The sequence below is a fragment of the Gobius niger genome, assembly GCF_951799975.1.
Source record: "Gobius niger genome assembly, chromosome: 10".
Classification (NCBI taxonomy): domain Eukaryota; kingdom Metazoa; phylum Chordata; class Actinopteri; order Gobiiformes; family Gobiidae; genus Gobius; species Gobius niger.
Genome location: NC_136861.1, coordinates 1437636 through 1462251, shown reverse-complemented (window position 1 = coordinate 1462251; position 24616 = coordinate 1437636). Strand labels below are relative to the sequence as shown.

The window sequence follows — 24616 nt, the reverse complement described above, 5'->3', positions numbered from 1 at the left end:
TAACCCAGCCGGGTGTTGATAGGGGAGGGGTTAGCACTCGGAGCTCCTTCTGTCATGGAGGTCACTCTGTGCATAGAATGTTTTCTGTTGGCCAGTGCAGGGTAATGACCACTTCCTGTTCACATTTTAATGTAAATTAAAATAACAAAAATACGTTTTTTTTTTAATCACAAGAAAACTTTAATAAATGTTAATCTGAGAGTGTTTCTATAAATGCATTCAGATTTTGGCGCTATATTACCATTTGTTAGCATCATACTGATGTTAGCTTTATGCAAGAGTCTCAGTGGTACGTGCTAACAGTTGGTTTGTCGGGCGAGCGTCCATGTGCATTTTCCAACTGGGGAAAATGTTTTCAGCAGTGTGTGGCAGAAAACATTACACACCAGAGGAGACTTCTATGTTTATAAATGTAGGTGTGTCAACCTTGAAGCTTAAAGCTGTGAAGAGAACATTATTCCATCGAGCTGGACACCATAAAGATATGGTCAGATACGGTGCCGAGCAGCAGGCAGGTGGAGTCCATGAGGATGATGACGATGGCAGATGAGCTTCCCTGATACACGTCCTAACAGTTTGTGCAGAAGTTCTTAGGTTATGCAAACCGATTGTTGCAGCCGCTGTCCGGAGCTAGCCTCCGTCGATCTTAGAGGTGAACATGCTGGATGTGGAGGTCCTAGTCAGGTGTGGTCACACTGCGGTTGTGAGGCCGGTCTTTGGAGACGGCTTATGGTAGAGACATGAACATTCAAATGCCTATAGCACGCTCCCTAAAACCTGCCACAGCTGAGGCATGGTGCTGTGTGGAAGACTGACCACTTCAGAGTGTCCTTTTATTGTAGACAGCCTAAGGCAATATTCCTGTTGATCTGCCACAGCTGTGAGGGGGGTGGAGAAGTGCTCACTCACACAGATTCAGACAGATTTGTGAAGAATATTTGGGGGAAATGTTTCTAGAAAGTGTTTTGTATCTTCCGCTCATTACACGCTCACATGTTCCTTTGTTACAGGCGGCTTTCTGGATGAAGTAACAGGATCTATTTACAAGTAAGTCCATGTAGTTAAATACTATCATGTGTGCAATGCCCAAGCTAATGTACGTGCTAATGTGAATGCTTCCCAGGACTGTAGCCGATGTGTTTGATGATGATGATGATGAAGACAACTGAGGCGCCTCACCTGCACTCCCTCCGTTATATGTGCCTTAAGAACATTTGTGCGTTCACCAATGGCTGAATGTTTTTTAAAGAAAGTAATATATTTGTTTATCTTTGCAAGATGTACTTCCAAGAGCGATCATTTATTTACAGTCATTTTTGCCCTTTTTAAAATACAACAATTTGAAATAAAGAACTATTTTCCTTGGTTGTCTTATTGAGTGATTTAACAGTGTAAAACAAAGAATAAGAAAATAAAAACTACACACACTGAAAGGTTGGTGGTTTGATCCCAGCTCCAGAACCTCCGGTCAGCCCTCTTCACCCAGCAGGGTATGTGGGGCGTGCGTAAGAGATTGGTAGTGGTGGGAGTGGCTGTTGGCACAGATTGGCTGCCACACTTCCACCAGGGCATCCGAGGCTATATCAGACTTCCAGGTCGATAAATAGACAGTCTGATAAATTCACTTTATAAAATCATTTCTTCAGGACAAAAGTAAAAGATTCCTCACTGTCAAACAGTAAACACAATTCTCAGGTAGACAAAAAGACATCAATCTAGGCAGCAGAACATTTTTTGATACGGCTATGACTGGCGTTTTGTGATTAGGCCGTATATATATATAACAGAATACAACAGAATACATCAGAATACATCAGAATACAACAGAATACAACAGAATACAACAGAATACATCAGAATACAACAGAATACACTGTGTGCTACAAATATCATGATGTCACTCAGTGAGTGAACAGACCTCTGAGACCATCACACATTAGATTACACACAGGTAGACTGTATGAGGTCATCGGGTCAACATCTGATTCAAAAAGAGCAAACTCTGTTGTTTGAACATTTACACAACCACGATCTATGAGTGGAACAAGTCTGGAAAAGTCCAAAAATCATAAATTAGGGGATTTGAGCACTGTAAACTGTATTGTCTGACTTTTTAAATTATTATTATTTATATATATATATATATATATATATATATATATACAGTATATATATGTATTCTTTTTTCTCCTTTAAAGTTCTCTAATTGTTGTATATAAGATACCCCCATTGACTTGTTTGCAGATGATCCTGTTCCTTAATTGCACATTTCTTGACTCTTTGCTCCAGTGAGTGTTTGTTGAGAGCTGATGTAACAAATGAATTTCTCCATTGTGAGATCAATAAAGGCTTATTGTATCTTAAAGCCTATGGGGAATTGGTTAATCCTTCAGCAGGTGATTCTGGTCACATTTCCCTACAGGGACATTCAAGTACACCTCAACCATAACACAGTAACACAGTAACTGTCATTTAGCTGGTTGGGGTTTCCATGTTTTTTTTGTCTTGAAACAAACGTCTAGTGTTCTCCTCACGGGAAATGTAGCGTAGCGTGACGTCACCGTGAAAAAGGCCAATTGTAGTCACAGCTGCCCTGGGGTAGACGAGACGAGGCTGCACATTCTGTGCCGTTGGCCCCTCTGACCACCACCAACCACACACTCACTCTTTCACACCTTATCCATACACAGCCAGGCCAGGCGGGTAAAGTGTCCTGACCCAACCACACAACCAGGATTCGAACCAGCGGTTATAGGACGACCCTTTTACCATCTGAGCCTCATCTGTAGCTACGGGTGAGTTCCATCATGGAGTGTGATCGTTGACACACGTTAATTGTTACTTGGCCTCCTTAGCCTGTTCTGCAGCGGTTTCATGGGCCGCTGCTCTTCCAGACGAGTTTTCATTTCCCCTCCATCTGGTGAAGAGCCTGGACTCTGCTCTGCCGCCGTCAGGGTCTGATATCCTGGAGACATTGTGAGCGCAGGCTTTTTCCTGCCGCTGACTCTGCACCTGCTCCTGCACAGTAAGGTGGACCCTCTCTGACGTCAGCACAAGCCATGGCTCCTGGATCAGAAGAACGCTTATTTTCAAAGACTTTCATGTTTAAAAGGAGGCGCATTGCACCGAGTTTGGAGTCAGAAATCTTCTTGTGCGTTGTAGGCAGTCCGGGCGGCTCCGGGCGGCTCCGGGCGGCTCCGGGCGGCTCCGGGCGGCTCCGGGCGGCTCCGGGCGGCTCCGGGCGGCTCCGGGCGGCTCCGGGCGGCTCCGGGCGCATTGTTGCCATATCATCAGCATTAGGCCAACACACACCGAGCAGGGGCGGATCTAGAGAAAAAAATCACAGGGTGGCAAGCAGGGTCAGAGATCCTTTCTGGGGCAGCAACACATTTTACAATGTCTAATGTTTATAGCGGGGATATGCAAGTTTTGCTTATTTAGCTGTAAAGTTTTTTATAATTCTTTGTCCTGTCAAAAAGTACTAACTGGGAGTGAGTCTCTGTAAGCACCCCAGTAGCTTTTGATGGAAGACATTTATGACATCGTGCCACCCCTCTAGATCCGCCCCTGACACCGAGTCAAGAGAGCCACCTATGTGTTCTTTTCTTTCATAAATGAATGTCTTCAGAAAGAATCAATGTGAATATTCCTGAAATGAAAGAAAAACAACCTTAAAAAAGCGTTTTCAAGTATATTTATATAATATAATATAATATAATATAATATAATATATTATATTATATTATATTATATTATATTATATTATATTATATTATATTATATTATATTATATTATATTATATTATATTATATCAAGTATATTTATATTTATATTTTATTTAAAACTAAATATTAGCGAACTAAATATAATTGTTTTTCGAAAAAGTCAACTTTAAGTGAAGAAGAAGAACCACTCTCTCTCCTCACCAGTGGCGCGTTGCTCTTCCGCTCCAGCCCGCCAGATGTCAGCACTGGTGCGCTGCGTCACGGAGCTGCATCAGCGTCACGCAGAAGAAGGCGTGGCGTGACTGCACAGCGCAGAAGAAGCGGCTGCGGCGGTGACCATTATTACCAAACAAAGTAGTTTGGTCCTGTGGCTCCGCTTTGGTCCGCGCTGCGCCCCGCTGGAGGACCGACCATGGCGTTGGACAGGCTGTGCAGTCCGGACGGCTCCGATCCGCTCTGGGTGAGCCATGATCTCATACTGTCCCGTGTGTGTGAGGCATTCTGGGCTGTCAGAATCAGTCTGAGGAGCGACCCTCATCTGATAAGAGCCGTGTGAGAGGGGGAGCGGGGGGAGCAGGGGGGGCAGGGGGGCTGCAGCCCGGGGACCCGCTTTCACAACTGTCAGTATCCACACTAATGTTGGCTGATGGTTTATATGTGAGCTCACAGACACCGGTAGGTTTCTGTTTTGTCGAGGTTATGCAAGATCATTATTTTTCTCCCTTATATGACCTGAGTATGGCACGTGCTTATTAATAAATGCTCTGAGAACAATTATAATATTGCTGGTAGAGATTCTGCAGGTGCTTCTCTGCAGTGTTGGGACCGACCATGACCCGAGGATGCTTGGTCCAAAAAAAGAGAATATCCCACACTGTAAAACCCTGTCATCTCCCACATGCTCCACACCAGCTCAAATTAAAGGGAAACTTACCACCCACTGCAAATGCTCCTGTGACCAACTGTTGGGACCCGACCCACCAGTTGAGAACCACTTGCTACTTCTGAATAAATCTGCGTCTTCGTTTTCATCAGTAAAAGCAGTATGTGATTTGAACACGCTGACCTCATGTTTGAAAACAAATGTTGAAATCCACACAATAATGGACATCAAAAATCTTGCATACCCTACGATTAAAGCTCAGTGTCTTCATTCTGGAGGTTCTTAGCTTTCAAACTGATGTCCGTGTGTTAAAGGCACACTGCATAACATTTTGGACTATACTGTACCATCAGCACAAACCTTGCTCTCAATGACCAGCTCGACACAGACAAGTGGATCCTTAGAGAAAGGATCTGTATGAGGGCCAAACCTGTTTAACTCTCAACTCTACTGACTTTAGTTAACGTCTCCATGGAAACGAGCTAGAGACGTCCCCACTCCCGGTAAAGTCAGTCATGTTTTAGCAGAGGCGAGCCGCTCAGACCAAAAGCACATGTTTGTTTGAGGTATTTTCAGTCTTTCATAGAATAAATTCTTGTGTTTCCATTTTGTTTATTGGGTCAAATCTTACGCGGGGTGGCTTTAAATATGCGTAGGTTACACCACGCCTTATAGCGAGGACTGATTTCATATTCAATAAGAAGGGTTCATGCGGACCCCTGTGTGTACTTGATGATGTTTAAACTGAAAGCCTGTTATAATGCTCTGCCTCCCCAGTGTCGTGAACTAAAAGAGGAAACGTATTTCCCTCTGAATTTGCAGTAAAATACATTTGCAGTGTCAGATGATACTGCAGATTCTCTCCACAGGTTTCCTCTTTTGAGTCTCCATGACATTTGCCCCACTACCCCGAAAAGCTCCGCCTTTTGGAAGTTTTGGTTTATTTACCACACTTTTAGCTGCTTGTTTGACACAGTGAGCGCGGCCTCGCTCTTTAAAGTATCACAGTTGTGTTTGTGTCTTATTCAGACTATAGGGTCACCTAAAGTAATGGTGTTAATATCTTAGTTTATGAAAGGCTGTTAAAGATCTGACATATCAGATCAATATGTGAGTTGAATATATTAATGTCATCTAAATATTAGGGCTGGGATGATACACTTTTGTCACGATATTCAGGGGTAGGGATGTCAAGATGAACCGGTTTTACGTTTATTAAAGGATGTGGCAAGTTAACATGCTGACAGGCTGCTGCTACTGCTGCTGCTACTGCTACTGCTGCTACTGCTGCTACTGCTACTGCTGCTACTGCTGCTACTGCTGCTACTGCTACTGCTGCTGCTGCTGCTACTGCTGCTACTGCTGCTACTGCTGCTACTGCTGCTGCTGCTGCTGCTACTGCTGCTGCTGCTGCTACTGCTGCTACTGCTGCTACTGCTGCTGCTGCTGCTACTGCTGCTACTGCTGCTACTGCTGCTGCTGCTGCTGCTGCTGCTACTGCTGCTACTGCTGCTACTGCTGCTGCTGCTACTGCTGCAAGACCCATACTCAGGGACTGATCTGATACAGCGGCTTGCAAAAGACACACACTAAGTGAAAAAGACACACACTAAGTGAAAAAGACACACACTAAGTGAAAGAGAATGACATTACCATCCATCCATTTTCTTCCGCTTTGAGTGACATTACTGCAAAGTGCAAAGTTACCAAGACCCGGCCGTCCTCCTAAACTTCCTGACCGAACAAGGACAGCACTGACCACAGCTGTTACCAAGAACCCCATGGGTCATTCCGCCAAAACGCTGCCTTTTGCAGCCCAAGAAAATAAAATGACAATCACAACCAATTGTTGAAAGACAACTATTACATAACATTATTTAGATTTTGTTTTGTAATATTTAATAGTTTTGAAACAATTTCAACAATATTATTTTTTAAAAGAAAGAGAATCCAAAAATCACATTTTCATATAAATGTGTTTTTGGCCTGTGATTTTTCATCTTTAATAAGGAATAAAATGTATAAAGTGTAGCTAAAACAACAAAAGAATCACTTAATTACATTGTCCACCAAGAGATCTCATTATTTGTCATTCCTGTTACTGAACTATAAAAACTCTCCACATGTTAAAGGTTCAGTCCAATGACGTCACAATCAACAAGTTGTTAAATTCAGAAGAGACTTTCCCACGATGTAAACCAGTGACTCTGTCTCTGATATTTTACTGTCAACTGTTTGTGGACGTTTGGAGTAATATGTCAGGCATTCCTGCTACCAATTTGTAATGAGTAAATCCAAGTATGTTTCTGTTCTAACTTATTAAATCAATATCAGCCTGTGCCTCTCTGCAAGTTAGCATTAGCATTAGCATTAGCATTAGCCTGGAAGAGAGATAGGAAAAATCCATTCAGAAAATTAAAAAGAGAGACTGAGATGGCCCCTATACATTTTTGTACACCCAAACATATCCCAATTTGAAAAATATCAAGAAAAAACATGAAAATACTGAAAAAGGATGTTCCCTTTATTAAGCAGATCATCATTTTCAAGCTATAAAGGAAAGAAAATCTCTCTGCTGAGGAAAAGAGTGAAATAGTTGAATGCCTTGGTCTAGGTATGAAAACCTTCGATATTTCATGAAAGATTAAGTGTAATCATCGAACTGATAAGAGATTTGTGGATGATTCAGACACACACGGGTTTGTGCAGATAAAGGCACAAAATGGACGGTTTCTGCCAGACAAACACATCAGATTAAGAGAGCAGATGCTACAAAGCAGCATTCAGGTATTTGAAGCTGCTGGTGCCTCTGGAGTCTCCCGAACATCAAGGTGTCGGACCCTCCAGAGGCTGCAGTTGTGCATAAACCTTCTATCCGGCCTCCTCTTAACTGATCATTGAAGCTGATGAACAGAAACGGCTGCAGTGGCTCAGAAATACATGAGGACTCATTTTTAAACAGTCTTGTTCACTGATGAGGCCGTGTGACCCTGGATGGTCAGATGAATGGAGTAGTGGATGGTTGGTGAATGGCCACAATGTCCCAACAAGGCTGTGACGTCAGTAAAGAGGGGGCGGAGTCATGTTTTGGGCCAGAATCATGAGGAGAGAGCTGGTCGACCCCTTTAGGATCCCCGAAGGTGTGAAAATGACCCCTCTCTGACTGACCACTGTCTTCTATGATACAAAAAGAGGAGCCATGTTTTCCCGAACAAGATCATCTTTATCATGACAACGCACCATGTCCTGCTGTAAAGAAAACCTCTGCATCACTGGCTGCTATGGGCATAAAAGGAGAGAAACTCATGATGTGGACCCCCTCCTCCCCTGACCTCAGCCCTATTGAGAACTTGCAACTTCAACAAATGACCATTTTCAGTTAATTACAAGCTTTAAAATGTATTGAAAGGATGAGTTGCATAATAATTTGGAACAGTGGATTTTGAGTTTTTTACTATATTTATTTTTGAAGAAAATACTGTTATCCCTGGGAGTTGTTTTCAACCACATTTAATTGATCCTCCAGTTAAAGACTTGAAAATCATGCTGACTCTCATTTGAGGTGACAGTTTAGAAAATCAGATAAAAATGTCACTTGCATCATTATTTGAACGCAGTTTATAATCCCCTGTACTTTTGCGGCTGGCTCTGTCTGAAAGGAAATGACCATATTTGGATTGCAGAGTGTTGTCGGAAGGATTCCATGCGTCGCGTGCATATCAGACGTGTATGGATACGTGTGGGAAATGCGGCCATGTTGGAGTGAAACCACTGGCTGTTGCCGATTATTGAGATGGAGATGGGGTTAATTGTTTTGTGTTTCAGCTGTTTGTGTTCTCTGCAGGATTGGAACCTGACCTGGCACACAGACGCCCCAGAGCTGACCCAGTGTTTCCAGAACACAGTGCTGGCCTGGCTGCCCTGCCTCTACCTCTGGCTGTGCGCTCCCTTCTACATCCTCTACCTCCACACCCACAGCAGCGGCTACATCTGCATGAACCACCTCAACAAAGCCAAAACTGTAAGTCAGCGCGCTGGGTTCAGCTCCATGAGGATGAGGCAGTTCTCTAACGTGATTGAGTGACTGATTTACCCATAGGTAGGTGTTAAAGGTGTAAATGGAACCTCTGATCCCTAATTAAAAGCCTATTAGTCTTTAGATTATAAATATTCATCCTGGAAATGATGAGAAATGAAAGTCAAGTTCTTCAGTGTGAAAACTGACTCACACTTGACCACCAAAAGTTTACAAAAGTTTAAGGTATGGTTTAGTTTTTTTTTGCTCCAGTGTCCGCACTTTTCAGGCAGATGCCGTCGAGCTTCCATGAACAGGAAGTGACATCACACTCTGTGACCACGGCCTCTCCGTTTGAGCTGGTCTCTCTGATTAGCTTTAAAACCACAAGAAGAGCATAGACTTGGACCACACTGGTTTGAAGATGCCCAACTTCCTTCCCTGATAAAACCAGTAAAAAGCTCTTCTCAGCATATACTGCGCTGTTCTACCTTCATCAGGCCCACAGAGCTTTACAGCCAGGAACCACTCCCCCATTCACACTCACTCATACTCCAATGTACACAGACACTGGAGGCAAGGACAACAGTGAGCATCTCCAGGAGCTGGGATTTGAACCCCTGCCCTTCCCAGGATGAGACGACTCGCTTTACCAACTGTGCCACTGTGGCCCCCTTGTACAAAGCTCTGTCCCACAGATGTGATCAGCTCTGTAACACCACTGAACACACCCCAGATGTTTGATTCCGTTGAATGAACTTGGTGTTCTCGCCTTAGACTTGTTGTTTGTGTGTTGATTGTGTCTGTGTTGTGTTTGTTTGCAGGCGGTGTCCTTCCTCCTGTGGATTATCTGCTGGGCAGATGTCTTTTATTCTTTCTGGGAAAGAAGTCGTGAGCTTTTCCCTGCTCCGGTGCACTTCCTCAGCCCCACAGTCCTGGGCATCACCATGGTCAGAACCTTTCTCTCTGTTTCAACTACTTTGAATCTCTGAGGTTTAACCTCATTCATGACATAGCTCTCTATTCTGCTGGTCAGCACTGGTCAGAAAGGTGGAGAAAATGTGGCAAAAATAAGGAAAACTTGAAACAGGAAAAATGGGCAAAAATAAGTGAAAAAATAAAAGCTTGTACTATTGATGATATTTCCTCTGAATAAAAAGAGGGACTAAGAGGAGCGGGGGATGACGGCTTACAGCCAAAAGCTAACTGGACAAATGAGCAAAGTTCTACACCTGAACCCAACCCTCTGGTGTAGCCACGGGTCAGGGCTGCCCAAAACAATATGAGGGAAAAAGATCATTCTGTTGAATAGTTTCAGCAGATATTGTTGCCGTCATTCACCTCAGTCATTCACCTCAGTCATTCACCTCAGTCACTCACCTCAGTCACTCACCTCACTCATTCACCTCAGTCATTCACCTCAGTCATTCACCTCACTCATTCACCTCACTCATTCACCTCAGTCATTCACCTCAGTCATTCACCTCACTCATTCACCTCACTCATTCACCTCACTCATTCACCTCACTCATTCACCTCATTCACCTCAGTCATTCACCTCAGTCATTCACCTCAGTCATTCACCTCAGTCATTCACCTCAGTCATTCACCTCAGTCATTCACCTCAGTCATTCACCTCACTCATTGACCTCAGTCATTCACCTCATTCACCTCAGTCATTCACCTCACTCATTCACCTCACTCATTGACCTCAGTCACTCACCTCAGTCATTCACCTCAGTCATTCACCTCACTCATTCACCTCAGTCATTCACCTCAGTCATTCACCTCACTCATTGACCTCACTCATTCACCTCACTCATTGACCTCAGTCATTCACCTCATTCACCTCACTCATTCACCTCATTCACCTCAGTCATTCACCTCAGTCATTCACCTCAGTCATTCACCTCAGTCATTCACCTCAGTCATTCACCTCAGTCATTCACCTCAGTCATTCACCTCACTCATTGACCTCACTCATTCACCTCACTCATTGACCTCAGTCATTCACCTCATTCACCTCACTCATTCACCTCATTCACCTCACTCATTCACCTCATTCACCTCAGTCATTCACCTCAGTCATTCACCTCAGTCATTCACCTCAGTCATTCACCTCAGTCATTCACCTCAGTCATTCACCTCAGTCATTCACCTCACTCATTGACCTCACTCATTCACCTCACTCATTGACCTCACTCATTCACCTCATTCACCTCACTCATTCACCTCACTCATTGACCTCACTCATTGACCTCACTCATTGACCTCAGTCATTCACCTCACTCATTCACCTCACTCATTGACCTCAGTCATTCACCTCAGTCATTCACCTCAGTCATTCACCTCAGTCATTCACCTCAGTCATTCACCTCAGTCATTCACCTCAGTCATTCACCTCATTCACCTCAGTCATTCACCTCAGTCATTCACCTCATTCACCTCAGTCATTCACCTCAGTCATTCACCTCATTCACCTCAGTCATTCACCTCAGTCATTCACCTCAGTCATTCACCTCACTCATTCACCTCAGTCATTCACCTCAGTCATTCACCTCAGTCATTCACCTCAGTCATTCACCTCACTCATTCACCTCACTCATTGACCTCACTCATTGACCTCACTCATTCACCTCATTCACCTCAGTCATTCACCTCACTCATTCACCTCATTCACCTCAGTCATTCACCTCAGTCATTCACCTCACTCATTCACCTCACTCATTCACCTCACTCATTCACCTCATTCACCTCACTCATTCACCTCATTCACCTCATTCACCTCACTCATTCACCTCACTCATTCACCTCACTCATTCACCTCACTCATTCACCTCACTCATTCACCTCACTCACCTCACTCATTCACCTCACTCATTCACCTCACTCATTCACCTCACTCATTCACCTCACTCATTCACCTCACTCATTCACCTCACTCATTCACCTCACTCATTCACCTCACTCACCTCACTCATTCACCTCACTCATTCACCTCACTCATTCACCTCAGTCATTCACCTCACTCATTCACCTCACTCATTCACCTCATTCACCTCAGTCATTCACCTCAGTCATTCACCTCAGTCATTCACCTCATTCACCTCACTCATTCACCTCAGTCATTCACCTCACTCATTGACCTCACTCATTCACCCCAGTCATTCACCTCACTCATTCACCTCACTCATTCACAGATGACAGAGGGGGGGTGAGAAGGCGAGCCGCTGCTGTCAGTGTCAGCCCCACACTCACCACAGACGGCTCTGTTTAGTCTATGTCAGACCTCTATAGTAATATTTCACTAAAACATTGTTTCCCAGAGAACAAAGGAAGCTCAAATCTGACTTTAGACATGTTTCTCAAATGTGCCTGCTGTATCCAATCTGCTTTTAACTGTTTATGTTTGAGCCATTAGAAGGACTAATGCTGAAAATAGTCGACTAACTTACTAACTCTAACTTGGTAACTAAGTGAAAATATAAATATTTACATGAGTAAAAATATGAATATTTACATGAAGAATTGAACCCCTCCCCCGTATGATCATGTGTGTAGCGACGCCCTGGCACAGCCAATCAGGCTGTCCTTTAATAGTGCATTACTGTAAGTGTGTTTGTGTAACTGTCCCAGTCTGAAGCCCTCTCCTGTCCCCTGTCCCCTGTGCAGCTGCTGAGCTGTCTGCTGGTCCAGTATGAGCGGATGAAGGGCGTGCAGTCGTCTGGGGTGCTGCTGATCTTCTGGCTGCTGGCCCTGCTTTGTGCCACCGTCTCCTTCAGGTCCAGGGTCCTCCTGGCTCTGAACCAGGTCACCACACTGTCTCTGCCCCACATTCACCCGTGTGACTGGGAGTCATGCTCAGGCAGGCTTCATTTTGTTCTAGAAAAAGAATCAAGAAGTCAGTAGAATGTTATTTTTGCCTTTGGATTGAGTAGGCAAGTAAACAATTTTTTTGCACGTTGAATTTAGACTTAAACATCACCTTCCACTGAAAATTAGATTTAAAGAAACGCAGCTCAAGCTTACTCATATTAAGGTCAAATTCTCTGAGGAAATTCAAGTTAACAAGATGTATTTTTGTTCCCAATAGTTGTGCCTTATTTTTAATGTTTAGTCTGTTTTTTGTTGACAAAACGTTGTGTTAATTCAGTCGAATAAATCTAAAAAGCTACAGCATGAAGTTGGTGAAGGCTGTGTTTTTAAAACGGCATCTGATCAGTGTCTGATATTTGGAATCGATAACCAATCTTGTATATTGAGCCAGATCGGCTTCGATATCCGATACCAGTATTGGATTAGTGTATCCTTAGTAATTAGCACTTTTGTTGTCTAGGTGTGCAAATATGTCAGAATTCAGGGATCACTCTCTTTGGACTTATATTATCAGAACTGACTTCCCTACACTTTCCCCCGTTTTGTTTTGTTTCAGCGTCTGACAGGACCTGTCAGCTGTGGGACCTTAGAGACGTGTGTGTCTTTCCAAATCATCATCATTCTTTATTCAGACTCTAGGTCCATAGTATAAAAAGACATATAAACAGACAAGACTCACATAAACAAAAGACAGCTATACCAGTGTTTCCATAAAGGAGACCAGCACAAGACCTGGGCTTCACCAGAGCCACCAAAGAGTTCACAGAGTCGTTGAGGCGATAAATGAATTTAAAATACAAAGTTTTAGTGCCTGAAAGCTGTTGACACGAGCCTGGCAGAGCAGCAGACTGGCACTACTGGACCTGTGCTTTTTTAGTAGCATCCTAAAAGCATCATTATATGCGACTCTGAGCTTCTGTAACGAGGCTTTTTTATATTTCCACCACAGAGGAGCTGTGTACAGAGGTGTGCAGAAACTTCTCAACAGATTCATTTTCACACTGTCACAGCACATGTGAAATTTCCTGACAAGAATATTTGCTTGGGCGTAAATGATGCGACACTGACGATTAATATCATCATCGTCACAAAGGCGGTTTGTAATAAAGTGACCCAAATGTTTGTCCTGTTGCACACAGTAAGACTTCCCCAGACAAGTAGAAATGTCAGAGGTCATTATCTCCTTTATTATCTCCTTTTATTCCGAGCAAACATTCAGCAGTACTACTGGGAGAAACAATGGCCAGATCATCAGCGTACATGAAATGATTGACCAGTGTGTCACCGACCACACGAGCTGTTTCACAGTGGTTTAGTTGATGGGACAGTTCATCCATGTACAGGTTAAATAAAGCCGGGGACTGAAGCCCACCCTGGCGCACTCCATTGCTGACCCCAAAGGAGGCGGAGATGGTGTTCCCCACTTGACCTGCATCTTCTGCTTAGAGTACCCGTAGGCCAGGATTCTTGTAATGCTGTCAGGTACACCCTTCTGCTTAAGTTTGACAAATAGTGTATGTTGGTTTACTCTGTCAAACGCCTTCGATGCATCTAAAAAGCCCATTAACATGGAAGAGTTCTTTCTTGCATACATTTGTACGGTCTCCTTTAATCCAAAGATACATAAATCAGTTCCCAGTTTTGCTTTGAATCCAAACTGGTTGTCAGTTGTCCCAATGAACTGACTGCGACGATCAAGCAGTATTTTCTCCAGGACTTTGGACATCACGCTCGCTAAGGCTATTGGCCTGTAGTTGTCCAGGCTCCCCACTTTACCGGCTTTGTCCTTAATGACCAGCACTAAGGTGTCAAATCAAGTCCAATCCGTTCAATTTCCCACAGGTGGACGTTGATGTTTGTAGAAACATCTCCAGGACGATCAGTGGGAAAAGGATGCTCCTGAGCTCAGTTTTGAGTGTCATAGCAAAGGAATACTTATGTTCAGAGTTTGAATACATTTGCTAAACATTCTTAACATGTTTTCACCTTGTCATTATGGAGTATTGTGTGGCTGTAACATGACAAATGTGGGACAAGTGTAGGGTACTCTCTGTACGTTCCTTTAATTCCTACTGAGGATCGTGCAGTCACAGCGATGTGAACCCATGCTCCTGGACGTGTCCAGCCTGACATGATCTCCTCCAGGCTATTGAATGGTCAGTGTTGACCCCTGCCTATGTCTGTGTGTGTGTTCCAGCCCGCTCTGGTGTCTGTTTGGAGGTACACCACCTTCTTCATCTACTACATTCTTCTGCTGGTGGCCCTGGTGCTGTCCTGCCTCTCTGACCAGCTGCCGCTCTTCTCCCAGGCTGTTAAAGACACGGTAACACACACGTCTATAGCAACACTCTTGTTTACCCTGACTTTAACGGCTGCACCTATGACATTTCCCACACTCTCAGGGAGGAAAGATGGTGCAGTAAAAGTGCAGATGAGGTAGTAAAATGTTTATGTAGACAAACCATTTACAGGACCTCATTTAAGGCCTTGAATGTCATTAAAAGAAACAAATATTGTATTGTAGATTCATCTGCATATTGTTCACTATTATCAGGTTCATATGGTTTGGAGGACTGATATTCCTGTGCTCTATTGTGGCTTCTACACTCAGAATCCCTGCCCAGAGTCAGGAGCCTCCTTCCTCTCCAGAATTAGCTTCTGGTGGATTAGTCGGTAAGCGCACCTACACACATGAACTTTAAGAAGAAGTCATGTCGATATTCATATCTCTTTTGTCCTGAAACAGAATGATGGTGACGGGCTTCAAGCGGCCGCTGGTGGAGAGTGACCTTTGGTCTCTACACCCGGAGAACCGCTCCCACCGCGTGGTCCCAGGGCTGGTCCAGCGCTGGAACAGGCAGCGGCAGAAGGCCAAGAGGTTCGTGCTGTGAAATGGAAGAGAGACTTTCTAATGCTGCTGAAGGTCTTGGCAGCCAATCGCACAAAGCCACGCTTTAAGAACATTGAAGTGGTCCCTGTTGTGAAAGCCTGGCTGTCTGGGATCATGATACTCATGCGGGAGCTCACCGTGAACTAAGTGGCTTTCAAAGCAAACTGCTTGTATAATCACACGGTTCATACCATCTGTGACAGTTTCTCTTTAGTTAGAGACTCACTGTTTACTGATTTAGTTCCAAATCAGTCTTGAACCTACACAATACCTTTTTTCTAAATGCTTGCATATGTTGATCTGTGAACTGTGGCTTTGTGTGGTCCTGCCTAGACTCTCGTCTGCTGCCCGGGCGGATCAGCAGACCAAGTTCATGTATTCTCCAAAGAAAGCTCAGCATGCGGAGGCCAAAAGTGCGTCAGGGGCCGACGAGGCGGAGATCCTGATCGTGAAGGGCCCACAGCAGAGCAAAGAGCCCTCCCTGCTCTGGGCTCTGTGCCTGACCTTCGGACCGTACTTCCTCATCTCTGGCCTCTACAAGATCATCCACGACGTGCTCATGTTTGTGGGGCCGCTCATTCTACGGTGAGGAGGTCTTCCCACTGGGTTATAATCAATCAATCAATCAAACTTTATTTATAAAGCGCTTTTCACACCGAAAGGTATTACAAAGTGTTTTACAGATTACAACATTTAAAACAATGCGCCTGGCATTAAACTAAAAAGGAGGGTCTTAAAAACATTCTCGTTCTCTGCAGCCCTGAGCTCCTCCTCAGGTGGTTCCAGAGGCCAGGGCCGTAATGTTGGAAAGACGCCTCACCATGAGTCTTTTTGTTGACTTTAGGAATAACTAGGAGACCCCTGCCGGAGGAGCGAAGGGGCCGTGAAGGTTCATAGGGTTAAAGCAGTTCTGAAAGATAAGAAGGACCAAGACCATTAAAAAAAACATTAAAAGAACTTTAAAATCGATCCTGAAACACACGGGGCCAATGCAGCGATTCTCAAACCGGTGTAATGTGGTCCCGCCTCCTGGTCTTCGTCAGGACACGAGCTGCTGAGTTTTGTAAGAGTTGTAAACCTGAGATACTCTTTTTGGGAAGACCAGAAAGCAGGGCATTACAGTAGTCGATACGACTGGTGATAAAAGCATGCATGAGCGTCTCTGTGTTGGCCCGAGAGAGAATGGGGCAGACTCTGGCTATGTTCTTTAGATGTAAAAACCTATCTTTGTGATATTTTTAATGTGTGGAATAATCGCCAGCTCAGAGTCAAAGATCACGCCCAGGTTCTTCACCTGTGAGGAAGGATTAAAGACAGTGACTGTAGTTTGGGTGAAAGTCTCTCTCTCTGGGCCTCAGGACCGATGACTAAAACTTCAGTTTTGTCCTGGTTAAGCTGGAGAAAGTTTTCTGCCATCCAGGATTTGATTCTAAAATGCAGTTAAAAAGTGCATCCATTGGCCTGGTGTCATCCGGAGACATGGAGATGTATAACTGTGCATCACCAGCATAACTGTGAAAGTTGACTCCATGTCTCCTGATGACATCACCAAGAGGAGCATATACAGGTTAAAAAGCACTGGGCCTAAAATCGAACCCTGGGGCACACCCCATGTGATTTTATGGACCTTAGAGGAGCAGGTATCCACACTCACCATGAACGTCCTGTCTGTGAGGTAGGAAGTAAACCATTTGTGTACAGCACCAGAGAGGCCCATGTGTTTTAAACGAGTTAAAAGAATAGTGTGGTCGACTGTATCAAAGGCAGCGCTCAGATCCAGAAGAACCAACACTGTCAACTTTGTAGAGTCATAATTTAATCTAAAGTCATTTAAAATCTTTAAGAGGGCGGTCTCGGTGCTGTGGTTTACCCTAAAGCCAGACTGGAATTTCTCAAGGACATTTTGTGCAGTAATAAAATCATTAAGTTGGATAAAGACAAGTTTTTCTAAGATTTTGCTTAAAAATGGTAAGTTGGATACTGGTCTGAAATTGTTAAAATCATTAAAATCCAAATTGCTCTTCTTCAACAGGGGCCTCACCACCGCCCCTTTAAAGGCAGCAGGGAAGACCCCCGTCTGAAGAGAGAAATTCATCATGTCTAGAAGCTCGTCTCTCAAAGATCCATAAAATGTTTTAAAAAACGGCGTTGGGACCGGGTCTAAAAGACATGTGGTGGGCCTCACTGAGGAGAAAACTTCATCAAGCATCTCAGCATTAACCAGGACAAAACTGTCCAGTGTTTCCTCTGGAACAAATAGACCATCAGATGTATTTAGAACCGTGTTACTTTGGGTAGATAAAATATTACATCTGATGGTGTCTATCTTTCCTCTGAAGTGTCTGCAAACTCCTCACAGAGGCGTCTGTGGGGTTAAAGGAGTTTTGTTTAAATTAGGGTTTAAAACATTTTCTATCGTTGAGAATAAGACTTTTGGGTTATTTTTATGATTGGTGATTATTGTGGAAAAGAATTTGTTTCTTGCATTTCTTATTGCTGTATTGTAGGTCTTTTGCTGCTGTATTGTAGGTCTTTTGTTCGGCACAGAATATTTGATAATTTATCGTTATTTTGCTTTTCCTCCATCACCTCTCGGCCTTCCTGCAATTTCTCTTCAGTTGCTTTAGTTCCCCGTTTCTCCAAGGGGGAAGGGGTTTAGGATTAATCTTTTTAAGTTTGAACGGTGCAACTGCATCGAGGGCAGTGAGTAGTTTACTGTTAAAGTTGTCAACAATAAAATCACAGTTAGCAGGTAAAGTCACTGGAGGAATTTGTTGTAAAGCATCAATACATTTTGCAGCCACTTCAGGGGTGAAATTACGTTTCTTCACAGTTTTTGCTGTGGACTTTCTCTGAATCAAACCAGTGACATTAAAAAACACGCAGTAATGGTCAGAGACAGCCAAGTGGACGACAAAGGACACAGTAGTGGACAGGCCATACGTGAGACCAGGTCCAGACTGTCCTTTCTCGTGAGTTGGCTGCGTGACGTGTTGTGTGAAGTCCATAAAATAATAATAACATAATAATAAACATTCAGAAACTCGGTTAAAAAGGGGTCTAAGAGGTTGTCTATGTGTAGGTTAAAATATAAAGACCTATGGTTCTCAGACTGTGCTACATATAGGCCACTTCAGTCTCTTTTTGGGGGCTTTACTTAGTTGAGCTGCCTTAATCCATGCAGCTTACTCAAGATTTGAAACAGTTTTTCTCAAATGGTGTACATCCGGAACAGAGCCCCATCTTCTATTTATGACAAGCCAAGACCCTTAAATATTGATTTCAACTGAACAACAATAACAAAGAATCGGATCATAAATGATAAAGCATCCATTTAGTCCGGATTTGATTCTGTGCCTGGAGGCGCTTGGAAGTTCAAATATTGTTTGAGGTGGTACTTCGTGTGAAAGTTTGAGAACCTCTGATCTATGTCTGAGATATAATACTTTGAGTGTGTTTTGTGTTCTTCGCAGGCTCCTCATCAGCTTCATCAACAGCCCTGACAGCCCCTCGTGGCATGGCCTCTTCTACACTGGGCTGCTGTTCGTGTGCACCTGTTTCCAGTCGCTCATCCTGCAGCAGTACTTCCACGTGTGCTTCGTGTCTGGCATGAGAGTGAGGAGCGCTATTATCGGGGCCGTCTACAGAAAGGTAACCTCCGAGAATTTGGTTCAAAGACAATTTACTCTGCTTCTTTGGTGACATTCACACCTGATCAAGTGGACTCGGTTTGATTGGGGGCCAAAGTGGCATCATTGTCTCTGGTTTTCACAATCAAGCTAAAGCTTTAATAACGTATTCTCCCCCCTCGCCAGTAGAGGCGATGCGGTGGGAAAACAAGACAGAACAACCCTGATCTGTATAACTCAGGTTGTGCCAGAAGAGTCAGCTCAGCTTCATGGTTATTTAATTCGCCTCTTACCACTAAAATAAGTACTGTTTCTCTCATCAAAGTCAACTTTAAGACACTTCTGTGCTGTTTGAATGACTATACAGTAGTTACACAGTGGTTCAATGTTGCACAAATGCCCTACAGTCTCCTCTGAAGGAGCCGCTCCTCTGGAGGAGCCGCTCCTCTGGAGGAGCCGCTCCTCTGGAGGAGCCGCTCCTCTGAAGGAGCCGCTCAGCATGTGAGTGATGTGTGTTTGCTTCGGTAGGCCCTGGTGATCAGTAACGCCGCACGCCGCTCCTCCACGGTGGGAGAGATCGTGAACCTGATGTCCGTTGACGCCCAGCGCTTCATGGACCTCAGCGCCTACATCAACATGATCTGGTCGGCCCCGCTGCAGGTGGTGCTGGCCCTCTACTTTCTCTGGCAGGTACGGCTGCACTTTGTCAATCCTTTAAACAGGGAGGGGCCAGGGGGGTCCAGGTACAGAGCAGCTCACCGCCGTTCTTGACCTCTTTTGAACCTCTAATCACAATCTGCGCCTAGAAGCATTTACTGTCGATTTAGTGCAACCAACAAGTTTAAGAATAGTTATGAACCAGGCTCATGTTCCTCCATGTTAGAGATCTTTAGTCCTGGCCATACCGCCCACCTATGCCAACACCGTCACACCGGACCGAGACCGTTTGGGAACACCAGGAAGCCTGGGGTGAATGTGGTGTATGAGGTGTATGAGTGAGAGGTTGGTGGTGGTTGGAGGGGCCCATGGCACAGACTGGTTGCCTTGCTTCCGTTAGTCTACCCCAGGGCAGCTGTGGCGACAACAATAGCTTACCACGACCGAGTATGCAATGAATGAATAGGCGGTGACAGTGTGGCGCTTTGAGAAACTTGGTAATACAGGCTTGTAAAGCGCATTACGTGTAGGGCATTATTATGATTATTATGATTTTCTTACTTGGACCACTCCAAGTCTGCAGATCCTCATACTTTTGAACACCTTCGCCTTGTTTTTGTAGTACAACTTAATATAATGTATGTGTCCATATTTCATTTCAAAAGTCTGTTGCCTCTCTGTGCAGACCCTGGGGCCCTCGGTGCTGGCTGGAGTGGGCGTCATGCTCCTGATGGTTCCAGTCAATGCCTTCATCGCCATGAAAACCAAAACCTACCAGGTACATGAATAAATGAGCCATGCCATTCATTACCGTTATGCTTGACCTACAGGTGAGGGTAGGATCATGTGTACAATCTGCATCCTTACATAGCAGGGCACCACATTTCTGGGGCCCACTACTGCAGCAGTGCCCTTTCAGCTGGCAACATCACCATGGAGAGCCACCATTGCAGGGATTGCTCTGTAATTAAATCACGATTAAATTACAGAGAGAGAGAGAGAGAGAGGGACGGTGCAGGGGTTACGAGCTCACGGACCAGGCGGTTCAGCGGCTTCAAAAATGTAGGCTGCGACGCAAACTTGTAAATATTGTCCCGTTCACCCACTGTTTCTTAAACATTACGTGAAAATTGAGCAAATGCAAACAATAGGCTCCGATTTACATTTGTATTACTGTGATAAGAGCCTTGGTATTGAGGAGCAGACGACGCTCTGAATAAGTCGTTCTCCTCTGACTTTACGCACGAGTTTTAACACATTTCTGTTGCAAAAGTCGTGTTCCGTGACTCTGTTCAGATCAGGTTTAGTTTAAATCCATTTATCCTGCAATCTCATCGCCCAACCCTAGCATTTATTTCTGTAATTCAACATAAAATGTGAAAGTAATATATGACATAGACTCATTATATGCAAAGTGACATATGTCTTTTTATAGATTTGATGATTTTGGCTTGCTGCTTGTTAAATAAGTAAGTAAGGTTGTCCTGGTGGTTTCGTGAGCTCGGTCTATTTTTGTGCATGAATTGTGTGTCCGTGTGCTCTTACACCGGTGAATAGCTACTGAACATCAGATCAATCACCCCTACGGACTAACTACACCAGGCCTACTCAAAAGGCGGCCCGCCATAAGTATATCTATCTATCTATTTTTTTGGCATAATCCCGACCGCGATCGCGCCGGAATCGCACTGCTTTGTGTAGCAGACAGTGTGCCTGCAGCCTGGCTAGCGTCTCTCCTACAGCGCGGCTCAAATGAAAACATGGCTCTGTAAAACGGTGTAAACTGAGTGAACAGGAGCGGATCGTTGGACGGACTGACAGGTTTTCTACACCGAGGCACAAGGACAGTGTGCAGCGAGTTTTTGGACTTTTGTTCGGATTATCCCGTGCAGAAGCAGCGCTCTTCGCCACAGCGGCAGATGACCACATGTTTCCCTGTCGTCTTCATCGTTACAAAGGGCTTGACCAGCGACTGTCAGGTCAGAAACACCAGTTCAGTTGTGGATGTTTGTAAAGCGGACGATGAAGCTGATGGTGCGTGAGTTCTGGATAAGTGTCCTGCACCTGCAGCGCATGTTTAACCGGTCAGCGCTAAACCTCGCTCTCTGGACTCAAACTTAACTAAATAACATCTGAATCATGAATCTGACCTTTCTCCCCCGACTTCATTCGATACGTCTTTGTGGGAAAAGTACAAGTGCAGAGATGCTCTTTGTGAAGTTACCAGGCCAAAGAGAGGCTGAATATGTGGAGGAGCTTCTTTCACTTTTATCATAAAGCGTGAGGTCTGGACAGAACAGCGGCTCAGGGTTTGGTCAGTGTATGTCCCTCAGCTGAGCAGGAGTTAGTCATGTTGTTTGAGATGTTCTGGTCTCACATGTAACTCTCTTATTCTGCATCAGGCCTTTGGTCTGGTTTATGTGATTTAGTCCTACTTTAGCCCTGATACATCATGTTTTGCCCTGGTTTAATTCTGGTTTAGTTCTGAGTAGTCCTAGTTTATTATTAGTCCTTATTATTCAGTATTAATATGTTATTACAATGTTTCTAAAGCCTAAAATGCTGGAATATAATACAACTATTGTGTTTAGGTCCAATTCTATTCTATTCAAGCGTTGATGATGAAATTATCATTTATTTATCCCAAAAATATGAATATATTGGTGGCAGTGGTCGGCTCACCGACTGACCGGCCCAGTGGCCAATGACCTCCCACAAATCTGGCCCAGTGACAAAAGTAATTGAAGAGCCCTGAACTACACGCTGTAGTGTCTGCTGCGGATTTGGTAAATGTTTTGACCAGACGAGTGAAATGCCACCGGAGGGGGAAACGATCGAACGTCCGCTCACTTCCCAACAGGTTGGCCGAGCTTGCTGTTTCTACTTTCATAGTAGCTGGTGTTCTGTTGTGACTGTGATCTGCCAGCGCTCCTGCTCTGGAATATCTCTTCAATAACTTAAAGACATTTAATTCACCGCGGGAGATCGTTTCATTCATTCTGGTGCACGAGATACCAACCTTCTGTGAATTTCACCAGCCGTCTTCTCTGCAACAAATGATAATAGAGACACGCGGTGTGCACCAAGGGGAGGGAGCAAATGCAGCCAATTTGAAACATACGTGTTTTAAAAAGCTTAAAGAAACAAGCTGCTTATCTACCGCCATGCACAGACGTACATGTGGCTCAGATAGCGCATGTGGAGCGGACTTTCCCGGACTCTCTTGGTGACTTTAGGGGAACAAGGGAAAGCTGAGCCAGGTATAACCCAAGTAAAGCCAGTTCATTAAATGCCCTACCAGAGAGGAGAACACGTTACATCACAATAAGCAGCCGCTGCACTCGGACTTTCAGACCACGTGATGGTTCACCTAATCCCCTCATACAGACAGAAACTGAAACTTCCTAAACCTGTCGTGAGCACAACAAAGAACTAGAGAACTAGAGAAGTCCAGATCAAATCAGTCACTACATGAAAACAAAGCTGTTTTCAGGCCGTGCATTGGACATTTTACACAAATAAATCAACTAAACATCAGATTTGAACGGAGAATATTTTCCCTTGTTCTCCGTTTAAATGAACGGGCTTGTGAACCTGTTCACAACTAAATAAAACAATAAAATATAACATTTTCTTCACATTTTAAGTTGAATTACAGAAATAAATGAACTTTTTCACAATATTCTCATTTTCCGAGTTTCACCTGCATTTGATTTTGATATAAAATCCATTATGTATGTAGGATTATTTGTGCCAAACATGTCTTTCCTGTCACAAAGTGTCAGTGTGTGTGTGTCACAGTCCGGGGTCAACTCAAATATTTGGGTTCTGGGACCAAACCAGGAACTAACGAGTATGAAGTCATCCTCTGGCAAAAGGCTGATCCTTTGGGGAGCACATGAAGAGACCTTTTCCAAACGCATACCTGTTGTCCTATATTACATTTATACAAAATACACGTGTTTCCAGCTGTAATACATTTCTTTGTGTGATGTAGGTGGCCCAGATGAAGAGCAAAGACAACCGTATCAAGCTGATGAACGAGATGCTGAATGGCATCAAGGTGCTGAAGCTGTACGCCTGGGAGCTGGCCTTCCAGGACAAAGTGTCCGAGATCCGCCAGAGCGAGCTGCGTGTGCTCAAGAAGGCCGCCTACCTGGGAGCCATGTCCACCTTCACCTGGATCTGTGCACCTTTCCTGGTGAGTTACAGTCCCACACCACCAGGCGGAGCACCACGGGCTCGCTTGTTTAGAAGAGAGTATTATTACTCATTCCGGCACCTGTCTGGATTCAGACCTCCACGCCCCTCGCTCCCCTCCACACACTCTCCTGATGGTGTATTCACAATCAGAATCAGAATAGGTTTTATTGCCATGGTTTGAGAACAGGTTCACAAACTAGGATTTTTTCTCGGTGCAAACATGCAACATAAAACATATAACACAGCAGAGTGAACAGGAGGGGGCTCAGCACACAGGCTTGGGGAGCCCCCGTGTTCACTGTGATGGTTCTGGAAGACTTACAGCCTGTGGTCTCCCCGTCAGAAAGTCCAGCAGCCAGGTGCACAGTGATGTGTTGATCCCCAGGTGGAGCAGTTTGTGTATTCGCTGCTGTGGGATTATAGTGTTGAATGCTGAGCTAAAGTCTAAAAACAGCATTCTAACGTAGGAGTCCTTTGCTTCGAGGTGAGTGAGGGCTGTATGAAGCACAGTCTTCAGTTGAGCAAACTGGTCTGGGTCCAGGGTGGGAGGGAGAACTGACTTGATGTGGGCCATGAATGATGGCCGTTGCTTTGAGGCACGTTGGGACCACAGCTGCTGCAGAGATGTGTTAAAAATGTCTGTGAAGACTTCAGTGAGTTCATCAGCGCAACCTTTCAGTACACAACCTGGTGTGTTGTCTGGACCCGCTGCTTTGTGTGCGTTGATCCTGCTCAGA

At 44.5% G+C, this 24616-nt stretch overlaps 2 protein-coding genes across 2 annotated transcripts in view; both read left to right on the top strand.

Moving 5' to 3' along the window:
• Positions 1–1369, top strand: part of LOC306969749 (uncharacterized protein) — a 4471-nt gene extending 3102 nt beyond the window's left edge. The window contains exons 5-6 of the mRNA XM_079565457.1: positions 1011–1047; positions 1124–1369. Of these exons, the coding sequence (XP_079421583.1) occupies positions 1011–1047; positions 1124–1169 (83 nt within the window). The 3' untranslated portion in view covers positions 1170–1369. The remainder of the gene's footprint in view (positions 1–1010; positions 1048–1123) is intronic.
• Positions 1370–4138: 2769 nt separating this feature from the next.
• The window catches only part of abcc1 (ATP binding cassette subfamily C member 1 (ABCC1 blood group)), a gene marked incomplete at its 5' end in the record, with an annotated part of 54805 nt that continues 34327 nt past the window's right edge, over positions 4139–24616 (top strand). The window contains 12 exons of the mRNA XM_079565438.1: positions 4139–4186; positions 8454–8630; positions 9449–9574; positions 12297–12434; positions 14698–14823; positions 15112–15173; positions 15247–15378; positions 15724–15975; positions 18864–19041; positions 19548–19709; positions 20362–20454; positions 23674–23877. Of these exons, the coding sequence (XP_079421564.1) occupies positions 4139–4186; positions 8454–8630; positions 9449–9574; positions 12297–12434; positions 14698–14823; positions 15112–15173; positions 15247–15378; positions 15724–15975; positions 18864–19041; positions 19548–19709; positions 20362–20454; positions 23674–23877 (1698 nt within the window). The remainder of the gene's footprint in view (positions 4187–8453; positions 8631–9448; positions 9575–12296; positions 12435–14697; positions 14824–15111; positions 15174–15246; positions 15379–15723; positions 15976–18863; positions 19042–19547; positions 19710–20361; positions 20455–23673; positions 23878–24616) is intronic.